General features: G+C 36.6%; 1 protein-coding gene and 1 long non-coding RNA gene across 6 annotated transcripts in view; one reads left to right on the top strand and one right to left on the bottom strand.

Moving 5' to 3' along the window:
- Positions 1-18,012, top strand: part of LOC129492828 (uncharacterized) — a 31,583-nt gene extending 13,571 nt beyond the window's left edge. The window contains exons 2-3 of the long non-coding RNA XR_008660963.1: positions 15,193-15,267; positions 17,948-18,012. This is a non-coding gene — a long non-coding RNA (uncharacterized lncRNA). The remainder of the gene's footprint in view (positions 1-15,192; positions 15,268-17,947) is intronic.
- The window catches only part of VCAN (versican), a 109,711-nt gene that overhangs the window by 31,304 nt on the left and 52,665 nt on the right, over positions 1-25,742 (bottom strand). For 3 of the 5 annotated variants that reach the window (XM_055298137.2, XM_055298138.2, XM_063612819.1), the window contains 3 exons: positions 7,103-12,364; positions 3,728-3,841; positions 1,285-1,398 (listed from right to left, as the gene is read on the bottom strand). In XM_055298137.2, the coding sequence (XP_055154112.1) occupies positions 1,285-1,398; positions 3,728-3,841; positions 7,103-12,364 (5,490 nt within the window). The remainder of the gene's footprint in view (positions 1-1,284; positions 1,399-3,727; positions 3,842-7,102; positions 12,365-25,742) is intronic. The other 2 variants (XM_055298139.2, XM_055298140.2) reach the window with 1 other exon arrangement.

The raw sequence follows: 25,742 nt of genomic DNA, 5'->3' as shown, positions 1-25,742 counted from the left end.
GCATTTGATAGTCTGTAAAGAATTAAATTTTATTCTCTGCCAAGAGTTATGCTAAGTCACCAGGATCAGAGACTTTGTTTTGTTCATATTTCTATCTCCAATGCCCAGAAGAGTGCCTGGAAGACAGTAGGTGCCCGATAAATGCATGTTGAACAAATGTTTTTTTGAATTGCTTCTTGTACTTGGAACTAACAGAAGCCAGAATCATGTTTAACATACTGCAATGTCTCAACTGTCTCAGGCTTTTGTTTTCTTCAACAAATGCCATCTTTCTAATGTTTTTACTTTAAGAAGAGGATCTTGCTTGGTCTATCTGCATATTCAAAATCTAAAACAAACAGATTTACCCTATGCAATAAAAAAAGAAAAAAACCAACACCTAAAAATGTAGCCATCATCCATCCACTTGGAATGGCAATTCAATACATGTTCCTTTTGGATTTGCATTCATTGCAGTGACGTCCAGATTAACACCATGAAGCAGAATGTGGGACCAGACCAATGTGCCTGAGTGTCTAATGCATTTTCAGTTTGTCTGGTGGAATGGAAGTTTGGCACTGAACACTTTTATCAAAGCCAAACCACTGTACGAGTTTAAGTAGAGGAAATCGACATTCCAAAGCTGAGTGTGCTTAGCAGGCAATCTGTTTCTTATTGATGGACCAAGAAATGCTCCCATTAACCACCTAAAATACAGTCTCAGGTTGACCATAAAATGCAAATTACAGGGATCATGAGATTCAAGCCATCATGAACATAGGGCTTTCTTTCATTCAGAAAAAGTCAATCCTTCTTTAGTAGGAAAACTTCCTGGTGAGCAGATTCACAATATCTTCTACTTAGCATGTGCCAAGGCAAATGTATTCTAACAACTATATCAACTCATTCTCCAAATATGATTGACAATGAAAAATAAGTCCATTGAGTCTCAAGTGCTTAGGAGGAGAAAATAAAGACAGCTAACATTGAATTCAGTACTCCTTCGTACATGAGCCACAGTAAGATCAGTGCTTAGTTTGTCCCCAAGAAAAATACATATGACAATACTCCTTTTATTGGCTGGACGTCTTTAAATTCAGCTCAGTGTGCCTGCCTGCAATTCCAATCTATCAGCTAAACAACCATAATCAAGTCAACACTATGATTCAGATGTTTTGAGCTATCCACGAATAAGGAAACCTAAGGAAATGTGAATTTCCACTGCAGGAAAGATTATGCATTGAGGCCAAAATTGCTACAAAACATCAATAATGTTCATCACACAAATGCTGCAATAGCTCTTACCTTGCTCACAAAGTGCACCAACATAACTTGGAAGGCAGAGGCACCTGAATGTGTTAAAACCATCAACACAAGTGGCTCCATTACGACAGGGATTAGAGTGACATTCATCAAAATCTGAAACAAAACAGTAAAAGCTCACAAAATACTTTCAAAAAGTATCAAAGAATTCCATTTAGTGTGAGGCTGCAAGATAACATACAAGACAGCCAGTTAAATTTGAATTTCAGATTTTAAAAAAAGTATAATTTGTTAGCGTAAGTATGTCCGTGCTATATTTAGGGCAAACCTATACTATAAAGTTATTCCTTTTTTATTTGAAACTCAAATATAAGTGGCCATCCTGAATTTTTATTTCCTAAATTTGGCAACCCTAAGAAAATGTCAAAGGTATTCAGAGTAGGGTCATTGTCTCCACTGCTAATAAATGAATCAGATAAGCCCTAAAACGAATGAAGAATCAACAACCCCAGCCTTCCCATCTCCAATCATGGCTCATTCTCTGATTACCTCACACATGGACTACTCGAAGTATCTAACTGGCCTCACCATCCCTGGGCCCTTTCCTCTCCAATATATCCATCACTCTGTTAAATGTCATCTTTTTTAGACAGTCATGATAATTTTATTCTTTTACTTCCAAACATTCCATGGATCCCAATTGCCCAGGGCAGCAGTCTTCAACGTGAGCTCCCTGGACCACAACATCAGCATCACCTAAGAATGTTAAAAATCCACAATTCCAATTCCACCCCAAATCTACTGAATCATGTACTTTGAGCTGGAGACAATAATCTGTTTTACCAGCCCTCTGATGCATGCTAAGGTCTCAGAATCACTTGACTAGAGTGTGAAGTAACACTATTCAGTATCCTGAACTCAGGACCTTCTTAGACTGTCAGGGCTTTCTAGACCCAACCTGCTTTCTGGTACTGTCTCCCAATACGTCTCCCTCTCCCAAACCCCTAAGTAGGCATACCTGGATCCAGGCTGTCATTCAAATGCCTTCTGTAGTTTTTGGGCTCTGTGCTTTTGTTTGTTGTGTCCATATCTCCCTCCACCACCTGTCAAATCTTCCCAACTTTAAAATCTATGTCAAATAAAATCTTTCTACACAGATTCTCATCTTTCTACATATGATCTACCCTGATGAAATTAGTGACTTTATTTCCATAGCATTTTGCAATTACACTAAAAATTTAATGTTTAAGAATGTTTCTAAATGAATATACAAAGCAAGTTAAATTTCTTCGTCATATAATGTATTCTTACCTAAAGAAATGGTCTTAGTAATGATGATATTATATAGTAACAATACCAAACATGTTTATGGTGCTTGCTGAGTGCCAGACACTTTGTCACCCAGCCTGGAGTGCGGTAGCGTGAACACGGCTCACTGCAGCCTCGACCTTCTGGGCTCAAGCAATCTTTCCACCTCAGCCTCCCAAGTAGCTGGTACTACAGGCACGGTTAGTTTTTGCATTTTTTTTTTTTATTTATTTTTGCAGAGGTGAGGTTCTGCCGTGTTGCCCAGGCTGGTCTCGAACTTCTGGGATCAAGCGATTCGCCCACTTCGCCCTCCCAAAGTGCTGGGGTTATAGGCTTGAACCACTGCGCTGGCCTCGACTTTTTTTTTTTAAGTACTCTTTTAATATGAATGTTGAGATTGTATCCCAATATTTATGTATAATTTAAAGTGTTATTGCTGAGCTTTCTTTACTCAATCATTGTAAGCAAATTAAGTAAACCTTCATGATATCTCTAAAAGGAACATCTGGACAACATATTCCATCATTCTTTTCTCAGAAGTGAGGTCTATGTGTAGCCAAATCAACACTGGTGCCTTTTTTTTTTCTTTAAAGAGAATGATGCCTAAATAAGAATATGGGAGTGTGAGGGTCAATTATATTCCTTGGAACCAAAATAGAGGCAGGGAACAACAATTGCACAGCTCCCTGAGGCAGAGGCACATTGGACTGGTTGCTGGGAGTCAGGGAAGGGTCTTTCCCATGCCAAATGAGAAGAAAAATTATCCCAAAACTAAGGACAAAGCTCTCTAATTTTTATTATTTTCCTAATTTTTAAGTCTAGCTTTCTAAAAAGATTTTTATACTGAAATTGATTTTTATTTATATGCAGATTTGGGGGATAGATGTACATTTTTGTTAATATTTATGCATCTTTACATTTGTAAATTCTACCTGTAAAATACACAAAAAGACTCAGCAGGCCTCACTGAGTCTTGGGTATGTCAACAGAATTCACTGAACATCTGTACCCATTTTCCAGCCCCTAGTTAATTACCCTCAGATTTTAACTTCATTTAACATATAATTAATCTACATATGGGTTTCTCTGAAATCTCTGATTGATTCGACAACATAAATTCTCCCCCAATGTATCTTCTGTGAAAGAACTGCACCCTTTCAGCCAAGTACCATCTTACCAAGTTCACACTGGTCTCCACTGTATCCTGGCACACAGGTGCATACATAGGAAGTTTCAGTAGGATAACAGGTGCCTCCATTAAGGCACGGGTTCATTTTGCAACGATCAGGTCCTACCATATTCAGGAAAGTAAGAAAAGCAATTAGGCTCATCTCTAATGTTTCCGTGTATTTTAGCATAAAACGCCCCATATTGCTACCATATTATAGGCTTTACCATAGCAATTTAGAGTTACTACATATAAAAATTAACTTTAGTCTCTGGAGTGTTTCTTGGCATTATAACTAATTGTTACAAATTGCATCTATTCATTTCTGGGATTCAATCATGATTACTCTTAAATGATATTTTTGTACTGTATCTGGCAACTAATATATTCTACTGCAGATTTAGTTGGCATGATAATGGCAATTGATTTTAGTCAAAAATGATTACACATATGTGCACAGTGAATGGAAAATGTATTCTTTTAAATGGGGTTAGTTCATGTGAAATGGCTGGATACACAGAACATGCATTCTTTTTAGCAGGTTGGCTTGTTATCATCATTTGAATTATTATTGCCTTTTACCACTTAATGCTCAGAAACTGTTTTTCTTCGAAAGTGTGCACTGAAGTCTCTTCTGCTACATTAATATGCTTTTTCCAAAAACACGTTCCAAATGTACTCCTTTAAACTATACTTGAAGAAAAGCAACACATGGATTAAACTCTACTGTAGAAAAACAAACCCAAATACAAAAACCTCACCTAAAATGAAACTCCAAGTTTTTATTATAATTTTCTTATTAAAATACAAATAAAACCGACACTCCTGGGAGATAAATACGAAGGCAGAAGACATAAATTTATGAGGACAAACAGTTTAAATATATTTTCTAAGTGCAAACACTTTTACACCACTTGAAGCATATATTTTATATTGCAATATTGCTTGGATAAGTGTATTTTCATTGAGTTTATACTTATTCTTTGTATATTGTTTCAGAATTGCTTACATTTCTAAATCTTCAAAGATCCAAATAAGAGTTGAAAGTTTTACAAAATAATTGAAATAAAATTGATTATCTATGGAATACACCCATATTTTCAAGAATCTTAAGTCCTGAAACCCTGAAATAATTACACATAAAAGAAGAAAGATGTCTAACTTCTTATGAAACATTAGCTTAAAGAATATCAGGATAAACAAGGTGCTGCTATAAAAGATAATTGAGGCTTCCCACACCAGAAAGTCAAACTCAAACTTTCTGAGTGTTAAGTAAATTATGAATGACTATAAACCTGGATAGGTACACATTCCCATGTTTGGGATTCACGTTAAAATTAGGTTAATTCAGATGAGTACATCAACTCCTCCGAAAACTCCCCCGAGTTTTCTAAGACACTTTTTCCTATAGTTCCAAAACTATTTGAAATCCCCCTAACAATTTTAGCTTTCTGAATTTTAAAGTACAAGTACGCTGCCAGGATGACAAGGCTGCAGTTAACACAGGCCATAGCCACATGCTGCCCTCTGTGCTGAATCCAAATGACACTATGTGAAAGTGCTTTATCAGACTGTGATGTGCCACACAAATGTGAAGAAGTACCATTACTATTCCCACCACTGCCACTGGACACCATGCTGAGACCATGAAACAAGGACTGAGGGAGTCAGCCTTCCTGTGAATTGGAAGTCGTTCCAATTAACAGGAAACTTCTGTTTTTATGAATGTTATTCTCCCCTAAACAGTTCGTATTAACCTCTGAAAGTTGAATCCGCAACAGATAGACCAGGTAATCCCATATGAGCTGCTGTTTACTGAATTAAGCTAAAGTGACCATTTGTTTTGCAATGAAGACGCAAACTATAAATCTTGGTAAATATTGTAAACTGGATAATTGGTACATATTTCTCATTCATCAAACTTAACTCTATATGTACCTAGTTATTAACCAGTTATTTTTACATCATATTTTTAACAAACTGAAGTATATTAAACTAAATTTAAAAAATAAATATTAGCCAAATTACTAGATCATCATTTACAGATTTAACACACAGTGATAACAAAAAACCCAATGTCAACTACCTTTGATCAACTTTCCTCAAAGTATTTCAAGCCATTTATTAAAAATTGTACTTTTTGACTATTTTACTCTTTCTGAAGCACATCAAAATAAAGCATTGGTGGCACAAAAGGTAATATCGATTTGATCAGAAGAATAATTTTAACGATAGTCATGGCATAAAACATTAATTAAAATAAAACATATATTTTCAACCAAGACAGACATTAAAGTACTAATTTTTCTTTCTCTTTTTCCAGGTAGCAGCTAGGTGGTGATGTCTATTTGTGGATTCCACTGACATTGTTAATTTAAATAATAACATTCTGGGAAAACACCATTAGAGCTGATTTCTTAACATTCTCAGGCTAGATTAAGAGGAAAATAAATTCTGCAAAGTAAATATTCCAAGATTCCTGGTTCATATATTATTCAATATCAATTGCTTATTTTTATACTGTACTGAAACCAGCAAAGAGCAGTGAAAAGACTATGGACTTTAGAGTGGAGCTAAGCTGGGTTCAAATCCGACTTTTACCAAAATGTGGCTGTGCCACCTTGGGCAAGTTACTGAACCTCTCTGAATGTTCACCTCTTACCCTTTCACACAGGGCTTTTATAGCCTTTTCATGACAATCAGAAGAGATGGTTTATATGAATCAGTATCAAATTCATGCTTTCCATACATTCAGTGAATAAACAGAAAACTTCTCTCAACAGGCAGTATGTTTATATAATAAATGACTACTCGCTACCGGTAGGCACTGTGTTTGATGCATTATGTAGACTGTCTTAAACAAGGACATTGCATACAAGTATGAGCTGATATTGACACTGCACAAACTTTGAAATAATTATTAGAGCTATTTACTACTCTCAAATGTTAAAGGCCTGACAGATTTTGATACTGCATCAATAGCATCCATCAATGGGAGGGTTTTTAAAAATAGGACTTTTTTTCTACTTTTAAACCTAAGATGTATAACTATGAGACATATGACAAAGCAATACTCTAGTTGTGAGTAAAAACAAATTGAGTTTTTATAACATTAATAATTTCATCTTTTCCACGTTGTAATTGTATATTATTTCTAAAACCCAGAAAAATACAAAGTCTACTCGTAAAGTCTAAAACTAATCTATACTTACTGCCATTTCATCTCATTATGAACTCAATACTGTGGCCTGGCCTGCTGTTATGTGAATAATATGAAACTCTCCATTGACTTAACATCACAATAAAAAGTATATACATATAAATGTTAGCACCAAGGGACTGTTTCCAGGTTTGGAAACAGATTTATCAATGTTGAGATCTTACCTGGTAAATAGATTGCCGTGCCTTCCACTGACTCTTCATTAATGCCAATCAGGAAATCTGTTTCATTGGAAGTCTCCAGAAGGGAAAATGGTGGTGTTGCAACCTCAGTATTAAATTCCACAGGGCTTACTGTTGCCTGATTATTGGAATCAAGAATTCTCGCTGCCACTTGCTGTTCTGATGCTGCTATTGTGGAATCCTGCCCTCTGATTAAAGCTGCTTGAGTTTCAGGGTTTATTTCTGGAGAAGAAGAAAGCGTGGGCCTCTCAGAAGTCTGTGGACTCAGCCAAGGCACCACACCTGCCTCGACCCCATAAGTGGCAGAAGCAGAAGTAGAGTGTGGCCACTGTGTAGCACCTTCTAATTTAATTTCATCGGCAGTTGTAATAACAGTTCCAGCCTCGGGTGTTTTAATGGTGGGAAACATCTTGATTGCTTCTCCAGAAACTTGACCATCGGTTTTGTTTTGGAAATCTTGGAGAATCTCAGTTCCTTCCACAGCAATAAGTTCTGTGGGAGAAGATTCCGTTTCTTCTAATAACTCCGGTTTACCATCATCTTCTGAAGGTTCTAATTTTGTGTCAGGAGATAAAGAGGTAGGCTCAGTTATGTGAAGGTATTCCTCACTTGATGGTTTGAAAGTTGCTTCAATATTTACATGACTTTCCTTAAAATAATCCTGTGGAGACATTACAGATGAGCCGACATCTATTTCTGGCAGAGCACTGGGCTGGGGGATCTCTGTGTGTCCAGAGGCTTCACTGCCTGAGTAGATAGTGAGTGGAGATGATGGCGTCTGAGAAGACAACTTTGCAAATGTTGAAACTGCTAATGTTGTATCAGTGTAATACGGGGGACTGGATCCTTCCATCACCTTAGGCACCTCTGTTAAACTCTGACCCATAAGGTGGGTAGTAGCAATACTTAGATAGGGAGTATGATCTACTAATGCCTCCTCAGCTCCTGAAAAGAATTCTGGCTGAAAAGAAGGACCAGCATGCTTTTTGTCTTCATACTCCTCCTGGGTCCGTTCAAATTGGCCCAGTGTTGGTATTATTTCACTTTGGTCTGCAATAGCTTGACCATCAGACAAAGTGCTTGATTCAAACATGTCATCCAGGGCTTTTGCTTCAGCTTTTATTCCTTCAATCTCTGGAATAACTGTGGCAGACTTACGAGGAATTGGCAGGGATGTTGCCATGGGAAGTAAAATGTCTAATTCTGTTTCCGTGCTAGGAGCAGGGATCCCAGTTGTGAAGTTAAAGCCCATGTGATCTAGTTGGCTTCTATCTTCATAAGTCATTGATTCATCATGTGTTGCCTGAGTGTAGCTAGCCAGAACATCACCAGAGCCCTCAAATGTTTCCTCAGTTAAAGAAAGGTTGACAGATGCCTCATAGGTCTCTTGAACTTGAGTGCTATCATCATTATTTTCATCATTACTGTCATGTGGTTCTGATGGTACCTCTGGATCTATATCTGTTTGCATTCCAAGAATGTCTTCATATACAGGTTTAGTATGATCAATATCTATGATAGTATTTTTATCTGATGTCAGCTCAGGTAGAATTTCAAGGATGGTACTCTCTGTAATTGTCAATATTAAATCCTTGTCCTCTTTGTCCAGGTCTATGATAATATTTTCAGTGGGTTTTTTTCTGTTAGGTTTTAAGGTGGAATCCTCAAACTCCCTGAAATGGTCTTGGAAACTACCATCTGTGGACCTCTCATATGACACTGTATTTGACAGTGTGCTAGTTGGATCAGGGGAGCTTTTGTTCTGCTCTGAATGAAGAGGCAGCAACACTGAAACTGTTGGGAATCCATCAGCAGTAACAGCTTTAGCGCTTGGCACCTCAGGATGTTTTTCCAGGGACCCATCAGAAACAAATGTGGTGCTGCTTTCTTGTCTGGTTGCCTGAGTAGTTGCAGAAGTGTGAAATGAACCAACAATATCCACTTCACCAGATCCTTCTCCAGAAGGTTCATAATACAAGTCAGATGGTTTTGGTGCTGATGTAACAAATTCTTTGGCCATCTCAAAACCATAAGCTCTAGCCAGAAAATCAGTGGACGAGGTTGTTGTTTCGGTAATTTCTGCTGTTGAAGAATTCTTGTTAGAGTCTTGTTCAGTTATGGTTTGTGGTCTACTAGTCTGGATTTCTTCTGCCCATCTGAGAGTCTGATTTTGAGGATGTCCGATGTCCGTGGAGAAAGGGAGAGGTGCCACCGTGGGTCCTTCTGCTCCTGTGTCACTTAAAATTTCTATTAAGGTTGTGCTAGTTACTGACCCACTACCTTCAAAGATGTCTGTTTGAGATACGAGTGGTCCAACTTCTTTTGCCACATTTTCCATTCTGTTAGAGTCTTCAGTTTTGTCACTTGAGGTACTTTCCACTTGAGAAGTGTGGGGATATAATGTGTTATTGATTTGTTCCACTTCAGTAAAATTCACTGACTCTGTTGGTAGAGTAGGTAAAACTTCTTCTCCTGATCCCAGTCCAGAGAATAAGAGCTCAGTACCTGACTCTTGAATTGTCGGTCTCATGCCTTTGGGAAAATGTTTTGTACTTTCTTCCTCTTTGATTGGTGAATCTGTGACTACATGTTCAGCTGGTATAGATTCAGTTACTAATGCAGTAGCTAAGAAAAAATGTGACTTTTCAGTAGCTTCAGGGAGAGTTGTGTAAGATTCCAAGCCATTTGCATCTGGATCTGGAGTAGACATGTTAACTAAAGAAGTGCCTTCCTCCTTCATTTCTTTATCATCACTGTAAGTTTTCTTTGTTGTTAGTACAGAATAATCTGTGGTTTTGAGTTCAGTTTCAGTAAATATCTGTGAATCAAAGATTGTTTGTTCTGTTGCAGGAGAGTTTGGGGGGGATTCAAACGACTTTTCTTCTTGAATTTGTTCCTCTGATGTTGTTTCACTTTCAATTTCTTGTCTTACAGGGTTGACTTCTTGCCTAGACCATAATTTGGCTGGCTCCATAGTTTGGGGAAAGTTTGTTGAAATTGTGCCACTGACCTTTACTTCCTCCTTCTCGACTGGAGCTTTCGTACCTTCCACTTCTGCTGTTGGTAAAATGCTGGATCTTCTATCAATTTCATTGACAGTACCCACTTCTCCCAATCCTTCATCAATAATGTAGGAAGCTGTACCAGAAAACTTTCCCACAGCACTGGGAAGCACTGGAACAACAGAGCTGCTGACTGTGACCGGTTGCTCACCTGAGCCCTCAGCTGAGGATGTAAACTCTTCCCAGGGGAAGGCTGAAGTGCTGACCATGGTGCTACTGGGTCCTTCTGAGTCAGGTATGAGACTGATGTGAACTGAAGTAGGTACTGTAGATGGTGAAATCTGGGTATCCCTAAATGCTGCATCTCCGGAGCCTTCCATCATTACCGTTTCTTCTTTTGCAATGGGATGAGACACTGTTGAGTATTCTCTAAAGTCACCACTGAAATCTTCCTCCAAAGGAAAACCTGTGGAAAAGCCCCTTATTTCTGCCCCAGAATTTGGTTCTCCTAATCGCTCTGAAATCAGTACTTCCCTGGATGTTTGGCTTATATTTTCAGCAACTTCTCTGTTCATTACTGTACTCAAAACCAGTCCTGTTGGCTCAGTGGAGAATGTAGTTTCCACATGTGGAGACAAACTGCCAGCTGCTTCCTTTTTGGCTTGAACTTCATGCTCTAAATTTAATGAAAATGAAGAAACAGTGGTGGTTTCTGGGTCAGCAGCAGCTTCTCCAGAGCCCTGCTCCATAAAGACAGAGGCAGGACTACCTGGGAGAGTGGTCAGCACTTCCTGAGCCCCAGGTTGATGGATACTGCTGTGTTCAGTGGTCTGTGCCCCAAAATTTTCTAATGTATTTGTTTCTGTAAAGACAGGAGTAGAATCTGTCATTTGCCTTTCAGACTGTGTTGGTGTTGTCAAGGACATAAAACTTTTCCTGGTACCTGAATCACTAGATGTAGCTACATTTGAACTTTCTAATTCAGAGGGTAAAATTAATTGATCCAATCTCTGAGTAGGTGAATATACCTCAACTGTAGAAGCCGTACCTGTAGTTCCCTCCTCCTCCTTCCTTTTCTTTTCCTCAACAGAGGTACTGGAAATCCACTCAGAAGTGTCTGTTTCACTTACAAACTTGGTAGGCATCACTTTTGCAGAAGGTTGTTCAGAAACTGAATAAATGGTGGTTGCAGGAACCTCAAAAAAGCTTTCTGTGATTATCCTGCTAGTGTCTAAAGTAATGAGTGTATCAGTAGTATTTCTCTGTGATAAATCAGTTACCATGGTGAACATTGTATCTTCATCTGCTTCTGCTTCTCCAGAGCCTTCTGTAATTGGAATTGAAGAACTCCCTGAGAGCTCTACAACTTGTCTAGGAGTTGCTTCTACCCAGCTTTCTTTGGTAGACAACAGGTCATCTGGCCAAGAATTTCCTATTAGGGTAACTGCTTCTTCCTCTGAAACATATGCTGATGCAGAACTTGGAACTATAGTGGGAGTGTATGTGACAGAAGTACTTTTTTCTACCTCTTCACCAAATGTTACTTCTGTAGCCCTTGCAAAGGCTATTTTCTGAGATTCTTGGTCAATGGCAATCTCTCCTGAAGACTCTTCAGGAAATAGAGATACAGGTTCAGTATGTTCATGTGCCTGATGACCAACTTCAGTATCTCTCTCTGTGACTGATTCTGCCCCCTTTTTGGCTGTTCCATGTTCAAATTCCTCATGGAATGGGACTGTGGGGAAAACATCAGGCTCACCACCTGAAAAATGTTCCGATGCTTCAGGGTAAATCTCAGGCTTCCATGTAATTTCAAGAGATTCAGTTGTTTCTGTAGATTCATTAGGTTGCACAGCAGTAGACAATTCCATTTCAGCTACTACAAATGGATGAGTATCACTTTCAGAGCTGTCCGAAAAATTTTGAGAAGGTGCAACACTTTCAAACTGGCCACGCCTAGCTTCTGCAGCTTCTGGGTCCTTGGGCACAGTGGTAACGAGATGCTTCCCATTTATGTACTGCACAGATGGGGTGGTTGTCACATCAGTAGCATTTGCACACTCTTCTTCTTCTTCTTCATTTTCTTCACTGTGGTATAGGTCTATTTCAATTATGTCAGGGAAGTCAGGTAAAATTTCAGCCATTAGATCATGCACTGGATCTGTTTCTTCACTACAAGGTTCATCTTCTTTAGATTCTGAATCTATTGGATGACCAATTACACTCAAATCACTCATTCGACCTGAAAAAAACAGAGTTTTCACAATACTTAAATAGAAAATTTGGTAGTGTATGACAGAAGAAATTGATAGCAAGGCTGGTCACACTCACACACACAAAGAAAGGATTCAAATCTTTTCATAATAAGTGCAATCACCCTCTTATATGGTTCTCAGTCTTCAAATTTACTGTTTTTGTATTAACAATAAGAAAAATGAATTCAATTTAACATTATTAAAACAGGTTATAAAGACTCATCAACATATTTAAGAAAACAACATAGTCCTTAAAATGAAGCAAGGAATTACATATACAATGTAATCTTGAAGTGCAGGAATTCATCTTTGTGTGAACTGCAAAAAGAGTAAAATTAAGACTATTTCATATAAAAACAATTTAAAAATTAAAAATTAAGGCCATATCATATAGAATTAATTACTTTTTCTATAGCTCTATTTCTATATATGATCTATATAGAAAAAGTAATTGTCCTTTGTGTAAGGGAATAATTTATACACTATTCAATAGGAAAATGAGAAGAGATTCCTTCTGGCCCCTTCATAATTTGTTCTAGAGCAGATTGTTTTATGGAAAAACAAGAGAGCTTTATTTATAGCCCTTTCACGTTGCAATGGCATCCTCTACCTACTGTGGCACTGAGACAAGAGCTTAACCACATCCCATGCACAAGAGTGGGAAGCTCTGGATAGGAGGGCTCTGTTGGAAATAGCTCACTGAAAGGACCAGAAAGAGCCTTCCACACCTATAGACCTTTATCCTTCCTGAGATGTGACCCAGATTAGGTCAATTTTAGTTCTTGTTATTAACATCTTCTCAAAGAAAGTTCAGGAGTCCTATCTAAATATTCTAACTAGCATTCTTTGAAAAGTATGTATCATCAGAATACTTCCTAGATTGTAAATTGCCATATGGTACCAACCACTAAGCTCAATGGCCTTTTCTGCTATCAGAAATACATCAGCAAAGCTCCTTGTCTTGGGCACTAGGAAAGAGGAAATTCTGAGGCCTCATGATAGAGGCATTCAATTGTCCTAGAACAGGGTCCTGCCACTGCAGCTGCCTTACTTTTAGTGACAAGGCAGTATGAAAATGTGCCTGTGGATATACTGACCCATAAAGAAGATAAAGAATTACACACTACTCACCACCTTGCCCATAGGAATAATATTGCAGAATTAGTTTTCAAACTATCCCCAATCTATAATACACATGCATAGGCCGAACCTGAGAAGTGTTTAGGAGAAATCATTATGACGGAGCCAACCCTGCTTCCCATCCTATCATCTAAAGGGGAGAAAACAACTGTTTTCTCCTGAATTGTTCCTGTTGCAAGAAGCTATTTCCTTCTATGTACAGAAGAAACAATATCTAGCATTTGCTGTTTCATCAGAGAAGAAAAAACCCTATTGAAGAGGAATCAGTGTTGCTTACATTCTAATCTATTTTATGAATCAAGACAAATATAGAAGTGTAAGAACTACCAAGACAAATTCCACAGAAGCTCCTTGAATATTTTTAAATTAAAAAACCCAGACAATAAGCCTTTTATGTAATGAGAAGACATATACATTTATCCCTTTTATTCTAATAGAAACAAGAAAGAAAACTCTCTTTTGTGTGCCACCACATCTTCACTAAATTATTTCACTAAAATACTTCTGTGTAGGACTGGGTTATTCTTATCCTAACTAAACACCCTTCCTATTGAAATTTTACACACTGCAATTCATTTCTTATCTCTCCATTCCATTCCATTCTATACATTCAGCTTTTCAACTACATAAGCTACAGCATATGGGTATTCAAATAAGTGAGAAAATATTTCTACCACAAAGAGAAGCGAGATAAATATATAACTCTAGTGTATTATAAAAACATAAAATGAATACAGATTATTTCTGACACAGATGTTGCAATTGTTACTAATTGCTAAGTGCAGGAAAATGATTAAATGCCTTGTCATTTAAAAATATGTGTAATTAAAAAGACTAGGTTTCTTCAATATTAGGTCACTAAAGTTGTTACGTGGATCTTATATATAGTACCCATGGTGTATATGTTTTAAAATAGGACACCATAAAATATTCAGATGATAACATCCTCTTAATTCAGTTTGCATTGAAGGTAAACTTTGTGCTATGAAAAAAGAATGTGAAGAAAATGTTTAAACTATATGAGAGGAAGCATTTAAAATGCCTTCTGTACAAAAGAATCTCTTGAAATATTCACGTCAATAATTTTATCCAAGCCAGGAGGCTCTCATTGCTAAAACTATTTGAATACAGTTGAATTAAGCCAGACTCAGTTAACTATTCAGTACAACTTCATGGGATTTAACTGGAGTTTAAAAATGTGCATATCTTAAACTGCTCATACTATCATTTTACATGCAAGCAACTCTTTTATTTTGCTTCATTAACTTAAATAAAACTAGAATTCATGATTAAGAAATATTAGACACAAGTACACTAAATTCTTACTTACCCTGTTTGGTGACACCAAAACTTTCATTTAAATACAGAGAGAAGATTTTAAATAAGAAACATGGGTCAGTGTCAAGCATATAAGGAACCTCTACCATATTTTGTACCCTTTTGTAAATAATGAAGTTAAAACGAGCCATTCAGCTAGGTTTCTCCAGCAAAACACAAGGATAAATAAGGAAATATCTGATTAATATTGTGTATTTACAAACTCCTAGGCCAAGAATAGGGTAAAAACACTCATTGCTATTATAGATTTACTTTGAGTTTCTAAGTAAATTCTTTACTTCAAAAAAATAAGACTGATACAAACATATCTCATGATCTTCTTATTGAGTAATTACAGATGGAAGTTCTGTCAAGTATGTTGGTGGCTCTAAAAAAAGTGGGGTGGAGAAAAGCAGAGAAAGAAGACACAAAGGTATGCCAACATGTCACATGTCAACATGATAAGAAACTGATGGATGGTCATAATGCTCACTGAAGTTTTTTTCCCCCCCCCCGGGAAAGAAAATAAAAAAGAACTCTAATTGTAAATCAGTGCTATATAATAATTTAGCTAACTATCAACTCATATTAAGAATACTTAATTCTACTAAAGACCATGGCATTCACTTTATAGTTTCTGATTTTAGCTCCAATTAATAAAGTATAATATTCTTTTAGGTCGTATTTCTCTCACATCCAGAACTCTAACACTTCCAATTGCTCATAGATCTATAAGGACTTCCTTGCCATTTTAGATTATCGCATCAGAATTTCTCACCAAAAACCCAACTCAGATGTAGTAAATTCCATTTTCTAACCTAAATAAATATGATAATGTTTCAATCACAGCAGTATAAGCATTTCAGAGACAGAATCTTTGCATACATTTCACAAACACAGCATTGCTTCACATTGGTTTTTACACACAAAATTAAATTCACTACCACCACAACCATGCACGCTGCCCTGAATGTAATATCTCTTCAGGTGCTAATTGATTTCTCAAAATTTACTGAGTACCTGTTATGTATCAGACCCTAGGGCAAACACTCTCTTGTCAACTTCAGAGAGACCTAAGTATACTTTCCAAGTCTCTCCTTGCCCCCTTCCTCACTCTCTCTCTGAAACAAATGTTCCCGCCAGTAAGTTAGAGAACTGGCCTTACTAAACTCTTTTCTCCTATTTTAATGGGAAACTTTTGGAATGTACTTATTGCAAATGTACCAATCATTAAATTTAGATTAGGATTCCTTTCTCCACCCACCTCGCAACTATTTGATCTGACTTGCCTTCAAAATGATAGAAAACAGAAATGTATTATGCAGTTTCATCTTATGTTTCTCATCATGAAGCTGGCAGCACATCAAAATAAATTAATTGAGAAGAAAATCTACATATAAATTAATATGCTCATTTAATAAGTAAGAGAAATTTTCTTTTTCTAAAATAAACTCTATTGTGTATTTGAGGTTTACAATATGATGTTATGGGATATATATAGATGGTAAAAGGAAGCAGATTAACATATATACCATCTTTTTGTGAGAAGAGCAACTGAAATTTACTTTTTTAACAAAATCTCTAATACAATACAATTTTATTAACTATAGTCTTAATGTTGTATATTAGATCCCCAGAAAAAAAATTGTCTACTAAATGGGAATTCTTTAATTTCAAAAAATATGCAAAATGGGAGTTGAAATTATTTTGTTTCCTTTTTCTGAAAGTAATAGTCTCACAATTAAGCAACTATTATTATTCTTTAAATAAGTCGTGACAACTTCCAAATGGTCTTACTGAATTTTCTTTTTAGACAGGGTGTTGATCTGTCGCCCAGGCTAGAGTGCAGGGGTACCATTACAGGCAGCCTCAAACTCTTCAGTTTGAGCAATCCTCCTGCCTCAGCCTCCCCAAGTGCTGGGATTACAGGTGTGTTACCACTGCACCTGGCTGGATTTCTTAATGTCAGTTTGAAGCAGACAGAAATGTTAATTACCTAGGGCTTTCAAGTTAAAATTTTCTGCTGACATTTCCTATACATACAATCTAAATTTTATTCTGTCAGTATAGTTTATTTCTTCCCATACTTATAACATCTCATAGCAGGGAGAGGTGGGGTATAAAACCTATCTATTATTAATATATGCAGATAAATTTTTCCCTGCCCTATCGCCCAACTATTTATCACTAACCCCTTGCATCTCACCAAATCCTACTTGCCCCCTGTTAGTTTATTCTTCCTCTGAAATTACCTCTTCATCCCCATTTCCTGTCACCACCTCTACCCACCACACACGTTATCAGAGAATCTCAACAGAGATTATTGCAAACCAGAAAAGTTTCTTTGTGGTGTTTAGCAAGGGGGTGGGAGGTACACCTGTGCTATTGTGAGAGGAGGTATCTCATTCCGAAATGGTGATCTGCTCTATTTCGTAGGAACAGAGCAACCCAATGGTGTAACTGACATTCCAAGCTCTTAGATGAAGCTCTTAGTCTTATAAAAGACTGCTCTATTCTAGAATTTTACTCAAAAGGCAATATAACTTTTATTTGGATTTCAAGAGTCAAACCACAGAACTCTACAGAGTGTATGCATAATCTTTTCTACGTTTATATGAATGTATTTTAACAGCTTGACTTGAATATAACAGTACCATGGTTAATAGGCTTTTTTTAATGACATTTCACACAAAGCTTTATTGCTAGCTGACCTCAAATTATTCACCAAGTATTTTTAAGCACTTCATAACAAAGTTTTGTAGACAGAGCACAAGTCTTCCAGTCATACTGTTACCAGACACAAAACATGGTTGCTAAGATGCATAGGCAGCTGGTTAAAGTTCATGTTCTCTTTGGGGAATTTTACAATTTAAGTTTAAGAGCTTTTAATTAAAGGTAAATGTATAGCAATCTACTCAGCAGAGATATATTAGGATCACATTTCTTTATTAAAATGGATTTTATTTTAATGTGTAACAAAAAAATTTTGTTTTCCTATTTAAAAAACACAATAGACAGCCGTCCTGAAGTGCAGCATAGTGAAAATGATGATTATACTATATTCCAATATACTCTCCAGAAATATACATTACCTTTTCCCTTTCTCATCTTAGAAAAAACAAAACCGCCAGAAACCTACTATGTGAAGCATATGGCCAAAGTAAGTAAACTACCCTTGTGAGACACCAGGGAGACTGTACTACAAGGTAAAAAGATAAAATCACTAAAAGCCACTCCTTACTGTGTACTGGTTATACGTGTGTATAAACAAGTTTGGGTATACCACAGTGACACCATATATCAACTTTTCATAGACATAGATACTGAAATACAATTAAACTTTTCCTCTCACTCCAGAGATTCCTTCTTTCTAGTTTAAAATCTCCTTTTTAAGACTTACATTATTTATGGAGAATCAAAAGCTATATACATTACCCAATCATTCTAGCAGTTACTTAGAAGGTCCACCAGAATTTATTTTCCTTCAAAGGATCAAATCACTCTTTTTAAAAATAATTATATCCATCTTCTTGTCAATGGATGTGTGTTTCTGTCCTGATTCACACTCAAAAAGTCTAAATACTAGCACTCTCTCTCTAAGGAACACCATTTTTAATGTAATCAAATGAGTTCTCAGATGTCCACATGATGCCCCAGGATGAAGGAATATTTTTATATTTTGTGTCACCTCAATTAGGTTGTAAAAAAATTCAAAATACTTCAATAGAAATGAAAAAACAGCTCCTACTAAAACGCATCACCACTCCCTCATCCATCCCACCCTCACCAACCTGGGCCCCATTCTTGGAGCTATTCTCTTAACGAAGCCACTTAATAACTAACATTTTTGTACATGAAACACTGGCCTCAATGAAAAGTAATGTTATACATTTTCTAAACTGACAAAAATAGGCAATGTCTTTTTTAAAGCATAAATTTTTCAGCTTTACCTCATGAAGCTGGAACCTCAGCAAGCATTTCTTTTTCCTTTTCTTTTATTCCTATTGCTTGTCTCACTAGGCATGTCTCTCCCCTTAGCTACGCCCCTCACCCACCAAAAAAGTTCTGAGCACTGTCTGGACCTGTGAATACATTTTTTATTCATTGCACAAATGAACGATCTAAGAGCTCTTAAGAAAGAAGAATGTAATCCCTGTGTAGAGAACTGGGGGTTTCCTTGACAACAACAAAAAGACAGCAGGGAATGTCCATCCATTCTGTAAATATGCAAGAAGCTAGGCCCAATACCTGGGGAAATGTATCAAGAATTTGTAAAATGATTTTTATGAGAAAAAAGTTAAATTGGTAGTTATCAAAATCACAAGCCCAACTTTCACACCTGAGGAAAAGCAAAAAGCTAATAAATTCTACTCCTAGGTCCTATAGAGCCAATACTATATTTAAATTTTAAGTAACGGCTGCAGCTGCTTCTGATTTGCACCCAAAATGGCACCACCCAAAAAAACACAACCTATGTCGGATTCAGATTTTAAGAAGTTATTTCGGTCAAGCAGACACTAAAGTACAATTATACTTGGCTCCTTGTGGCATAAATGATCTTGAATTTTAAGATCATTTGGCTTTTACCTGTTTAGTACAAAACAGTCTATATTTTCCTGTACTTAGAAGTTGCAAATGAAATAATTTTTAAAGCTCACAGGGGATTAATTCGTACTAAGTCATTACTATGTATCAGGCATTGTGCTTGGTGCTTTCTAGTCACTGAAGGAATATTAAATGTGTGAAATGCCTGTCACAGCGACTTGCATGTGGCAATCACTCAAAGATCCCCTTCTTTAAGCAATGTGGTGAGGTTGTAGTATTATTATAAATTTTTAATTATATAACAACTGAGGCCTGTGGAGGTTAAGTAATTTATACAAGACCAAACGGACTGTAAATATAGTTATCCTTCAGTAGCCATGGGGGATTGGTTCTAGGAGGATACCAAAATCCATGGTACTCAAGTCCTTTTTATAGAACGGCATAGTATTTGCAGGAATCCTACACGTACATTCATATTCATGTACTTTAAATCAGGTATTATAAGTAATCATTTAAATTGCTTATAATACCTAATACAATGTAAATGCTGTATAGTTATTATAGTGTGCTGGGTTTTTATTTGTGTTTTTTTATTGTTGTATTGTTCTTTTTTATTGTGCTGCTTTTTTTCTTTTTTTTCAAATATTCTCTATCCATTTTGGTCAAATCAGAGGATAAAGAATTGTGGATACACAGTGTCTCCTGTAACAATGTTGACAGTGAACCCAGGTCTCTTTCCAAAGGCCCTTTCTACCGCATTAACTGCCTCTTCCATGTATCCTATGAAGCAAACTAACTACATCTCCATGTTGATTCAGAATATTAACTAGAATGTACTTCAAAAAAATCCACTTCTAATGTGGTTAGTATATTGTAATTACCTGACTGCTGAATAAATTAGAAAAAAATCTGTATATTACCTGTATATATGTGTGTATACGTGTGTGTGTGTGTGTGTGTGTGTATCTTTGTTTCATAAACCCTGTGATTTGGAGAGAGTATGTGTCAAAGCTTAGGAAATACCATTCCATATAATAATAGACATTTTACCGTGTTAAAAATTCTGACAGAGAAATTGAGAAATCCCTGGGTCCACATTGCACATAAGCAAAGGAGAGACTGATTCCAGATTCCCTAACTTAGAGCACCTGCTCTATAATCCTACTGATTCAGTATTCACCTGAATTAAGATGTCATAAACCTTTAAATCGCCTTTTAGAGTGTAGGCACTTTTTACAAAGTAGTTTTATGCCATTTAACTTTGTAAGTGTGTAATTCTGAACCATGATACTTCATAGGAATATATTTTGAAAAGGTAAATGTACTTAACCCACAGAACATGCTGTCTTATCAAAACGTATGAATCACTGAAGCTCAGAAAAGTATGACAACACTCCTTCCTCAAGAAGCTGGCAGAGTATCTCTGGTTTTCATGAGCTGTATTAGTTTCTGTGTGAGGCCTAAGAAGGTATTCAGCTTCTGAAGCAGGCCATGTCTAACAGCGCTGGGATGACATGGCCTCCTTCAGAAGCTGTTTAGAAGCTCTATTTAGAGAAACAGCTGTTTATACTTGGGGCTCCTTAACCCCACTGGTGAGCCTAAGTTGGGAAGCAACTGGTGAATAACTGGCCTCTCATAATTGGATTGTAATCTATCCCTCCAACAGAGACTGGCATAAGTCTCCTCCTTCTCATGAAATATTCTGTAACTTCCTGCTTTTCTTGATTCCTTCCTTTTCTGACCTCACCTATCATTCACAATCTGTCATATCATACTACCTACTGTGTAACTATATGTTTAGTATGACAACTGTATTTGATTGTGTTAATGTTAGCTGGCCAATACGACTTTGGAGCACAGCCTATGGTTTATGTTTCTTTTATGACCACTTTAATGTCTGTCAAAGGACTAGACATGCTATAGCTTTACCTGAAGGTAATTTGATTGACTGTGCTCTGCTAGAAGATGGTGTATGGGTCTCTCTCGAGGTAACTGCCAATAAATGCTAAGTGGTATTTGTTTTTGATAATGCCCCTGCCTCAGTGGTAGCTTTGATAATGGCAAATTGTAATTGCAAGTGCCATTTTCACAATAGGCATTGGTTTATTTTAGGAAGAAGATAATAAAGTTCCTTTTAGTTATCAAAGTAACACCTTTTATTGTTAAACCTCAACCTTTGAAGAAAACACTTTCAATTTCTTAACTTTTTCCACAAGGTTAGTGGGTTAGTAAAACTACCCAAAGAAGTGTTAAAATATTGAGATTCTATATGTGTGTGTTTATATGTGCATCTATGTGTTACATATACAAAATATTTCACCTCAAAGGACTTTTTTAAAAGGTAATCATTGGTCTACAGTACAGTGTTAAGCTCACTGATAATTTAGAATCATTAAGTTCGTTTATTTTCTTAACACTACAGAAAGGAAAGGAAGACAAACATTCTCTTCCCTTTTATTTGACTAATAGAAGAGGAACTCAATTCTTTTCTAGACTTGGGACAGTCCGTGAGAGATGGGGGAAGCCATTCTAATTCTCTGCAGAAAAATGTGCTTCTTTGACAGAGAGCCACAGCTGGAGCTCAGGAAAAGGAACCACGGAGGTGTGCAGGCACCAGACCCATCCACTTTCAGAGATGTGCTCCAAAACTCTGCAGGAAAGAAGCTGCCCAGAACTGCAGAATAACATACTACCAATTTCAGCACACTCTTCCCTTGCTATGTCAGGTATCTGAATAGCATGCATAGTGCCCCATATTAGCAGCAACCAAATGTAAATTATATACTCTTAACAAACCACTAGAATGCCAATGAGAAACCAGTCTTCCCAGAGTTTGCTCTTTCAGGAATTGACAAGACAGGGCAGTACCTAAGCCACTGGGCATGGGGTTGTTGTTTTCTCAGAGCTCATCAGGGGAGAGAATCACTTTATGGCAAAAATGCTCCAAAGAGGGCCAGGGCTGCTAGACCCAATACCAAGAATGTCAGACTCAGTGTACCTTCGTTTGCCTATCACTTTCCCTAGTTGTCTCACAAATTATCTTTGAGGTTTAAACATGATAATATGTAGAAAAAGTGGTCTGAAAGTATTAAGCCCAAAGTGTGAGTTTGATGATGACTTAGTTTTGCACATACATGTGAGACTCTGACATACCACTATATATTATCTTGATGACACATAGGCATCAATAAGATTGAAACAATATTTGTTTAATGTGTTTTATTCAGCACCATGCATAGTGCTATTCAAAGGTAAATGTTAAATGTGTATTATTATAATGAGATAAAGATATAGATAATCAGACGAATTTTTGAAACATTTTGACTTTTAAGAACTTAATTCTCTCAGGAATGAGTAACTGTTTTTGCTGTATTTTGAATTGTCTAGATATCATTCTTTTTCTAGCTGTGTTGTGAGGTACATGTTATTTTAGAAACCACCACAGGAGATGAGGAGGAGGTCCCAAGGGAGTGAGGTTCCTGATGTCCCGCTCAAACACTAACCAACACAGCTACTCTTTGGTCTGTTCGAGATATGGGGGCTCTCAATAGCATTTTGTTTGAAGAAAGGACCCAGATCTTATAAGAACAAATCAGAAAGTAATTTTTCTATAATTAAAACGTTCTATAAAATTCTGTAAAAACAGAAAATGTGTGATTTTAAAAAAAATTATATGAGACTATCTTAAACAAACATTACCTTTTAAAAAGTGATGACTTGGCTGGGTGCAGTGGCTCACGCCTGTAATCCCAACACTTTGGGAGGCCAAGGCAGGTGGATCATGAGGTCAGGAGTTCGAGACCAGCCTGGACAAGATGGTGAAACCCTGTCTCTACTAAAAATACAAAAATTCGCCAGGCATGGTGGCGGGCGCCTGTAATCCCAGCTACTCGGGAGGCTAAGGCAGGAGAATCACTTGAACCCAGGAGGCAGAGATTGCAGTGAGCCGAGATCACCCCACTGTACTCCAGCCTGGGCGACAGAGCAAGACTCCGTCTCAAAAAAAGAAAGTGATGATTCTGCAATCAATGATGTAAATATGGGTATCTGCCCAGATGGCTCCTGCCCTCAGAGCCAATGTTCCTTGTTCTTTATCCTCTCCATAACACCATATTTAGACAATAAGCCTTTAGCTTTTTGTATATTTCTCAAAATCTAATTAATCTTTAATAGCATTACATTAATAATTTTACAAACATCTTAATCTTTCTATCATTTAATTTAATATTGCTTTGCACCTGCACACATACATTTGGGTAGATATAAATTACAAAACCAGTAGGAAAAAGAACACCTAACAAGACAGCATCAAGCAGGCCTGACACATAATAAGTAGTATATATGAATTTGTTTGTTAAAAAAGGTAATAAGCTGCCTATTTTAAGGTTATAACTATGAGCATTTGCATAATAATGTTGGTATTTAATATTCATACATTTCTAAATTATTCTTTGATTTAAAAATACCTGTTTGTTAGTTTTTAAAAACATTCACAGTTCTGTTCCACTACCTTGTAACATTTCAGATGATTTAGAGGAGTGCTCGTTAAAAAAAAATCTGGAGTTGAAGAAACTCTTCCTACACCTTCAAATTCTGGCCTTCATGCATGTTCACAAAGAAAGCCTTTCAATAATTTTTCAAAATGCAGGTGTGCAAATTACTCCTGAAATAGACAGGAGTAAAGTTTTCAGTATCCCCTGAACCACTGTTAAACACACCCCATTGCATTTTTCAGCTCATAAAACTTTTATGAGCTGAAAAGTTCCTTCAGATTTTTTTAACTGCTAACTACAGTTGCCCTCTAGCAACAGCACCGTAAGTTGCTATTAAGATCCATTTGAGCAAGTATAACATAAGTGTGTCCTGAGTAGCATGTTTTGTTTCAGAGTAGTAAAAAAAAAAAAACAAAAAACAAAAACAAAAACAAGATTTATATGACTCACTGAGTGCAGCAAAAAATTATTGAATGCCTTAGTTTAGAATAGCATGGGTGGTATTTTGGCTTACTTGGATATACAGTATATATAAAGGTGTATTCTATTCCTGTGAATAGATTTATACAAGTTCACACATGCACCAAGGACTTTCCAGTCTGGAAAATTGTGCCTTGATACATAAAAAGGTTGGTTCTCCAGGCACATATGCACTTTTCCTTATTAAGGTATACACCTGCCTTGAAATTCACTAATTGAACATCTGCTTTAGGATTTTCCCTTGCCAAAGCTCAAAATGTTGGAGGATAAAATTTCTCATAGAAAATAAAATAAATAATATTAGTATAGGTGAGCAGTTAGAGGTGAGTAAACTTCATTGTCTTATGAAGACAACAAACTATGCTTTTAGTTAGGGAGAACAGCATATACAGAACACACAAAAATACAGATGATGACAGGTAAGTAGGTAGGTAGTAGGTAGGTAGATAGGTACATAGGTAGGTAGGTAGGAAGGTAGATAGGTAGATACATAATTATTCCACAGATACATCCCCTTCTTGTATACACATATACACACTCCCACATTAGAATTCTGCCTGATGGAAGTAACCAAGTATTACACGGTTTTCTGACCTATTATTATTATTATGCAAAACAAAATTAATTTCAAGGTGGATTATAGTCCCACATTTTAGAAGCGGAAGGAGAAGAAACACCTATATATGTCTCCCAGGTCTAGCTGAATCAAGTCCACAACTCGCTTATAAATATACACCTTTGTATAAATTGTTTCAGGTTTAGCTTACTCAGACCCTCCATTTCCAGTAACCATTTATAACTTAGTTCTTTTTTCTGATGACTGCCAATTCTTTCAGAGAGATCAAGTTTCACTTTTTCCATTTTGTAATTTGACTATCCTAACTTTAACTGGCAGTTTCCCACTTGGAAGAGTTTCTACATGCAGAACATTTTTACTGGGTTTTATATTATTCAACTCAACTTATTATCTACACTAACAGAGTAATATCAACTGAAAAACAATCTGCAGATCAAGTATTTTTTTAAATTATGAAACTAAGTGTTGGTAGTCATTTACTTTTTGCTTCCCTTTACTTCTTTTTTGTTTTTCTTTCGCCGTTATATTCCTGTCTCTTTTCCAGCCTTACTAACGCAATCCTCATTCTCACTTCTTGGCAATTCATTTTTTCTTTCCTACACCAGTTCCGAGAGATGGAAAAGGATGTAGAAAAGAGGAAATATGTTATAGTTTCCAAGAAACAATATCATTAGCAAGAAAATCATGATCAAATCCTAGCCTTTTTAAACTGTATTGGGAAGTGGAGATTAATTTTAATACTCTGTGGGTGTGTTCTCTTCTCTACTATTCACTGACAAGCAAAAGCTTTCACACAGAAAATTTTGGAGAGTA

Source organism: Symphalangus syndactylus, chromosome 11 (genome assembly GCF_028878055.3).
Source record: "Symphalangus syndactylus isolate Jambi chromosome 11, NHGRI_mSymSyn1-v2.1_pri, whole genome shotgun sequence".
Taxonomy (NCBI): domain Eukaryota; kingdom Metazoa; phylum Chordata; class Mammalia; order Primates; family Hylobatidae; genus Symphalangus; species Symphalangus syndactylus.
Note: the sequence above shows the minus strand (reverse complement) of the source record. Positions and strands in the feature narration are given on the sequence as shown.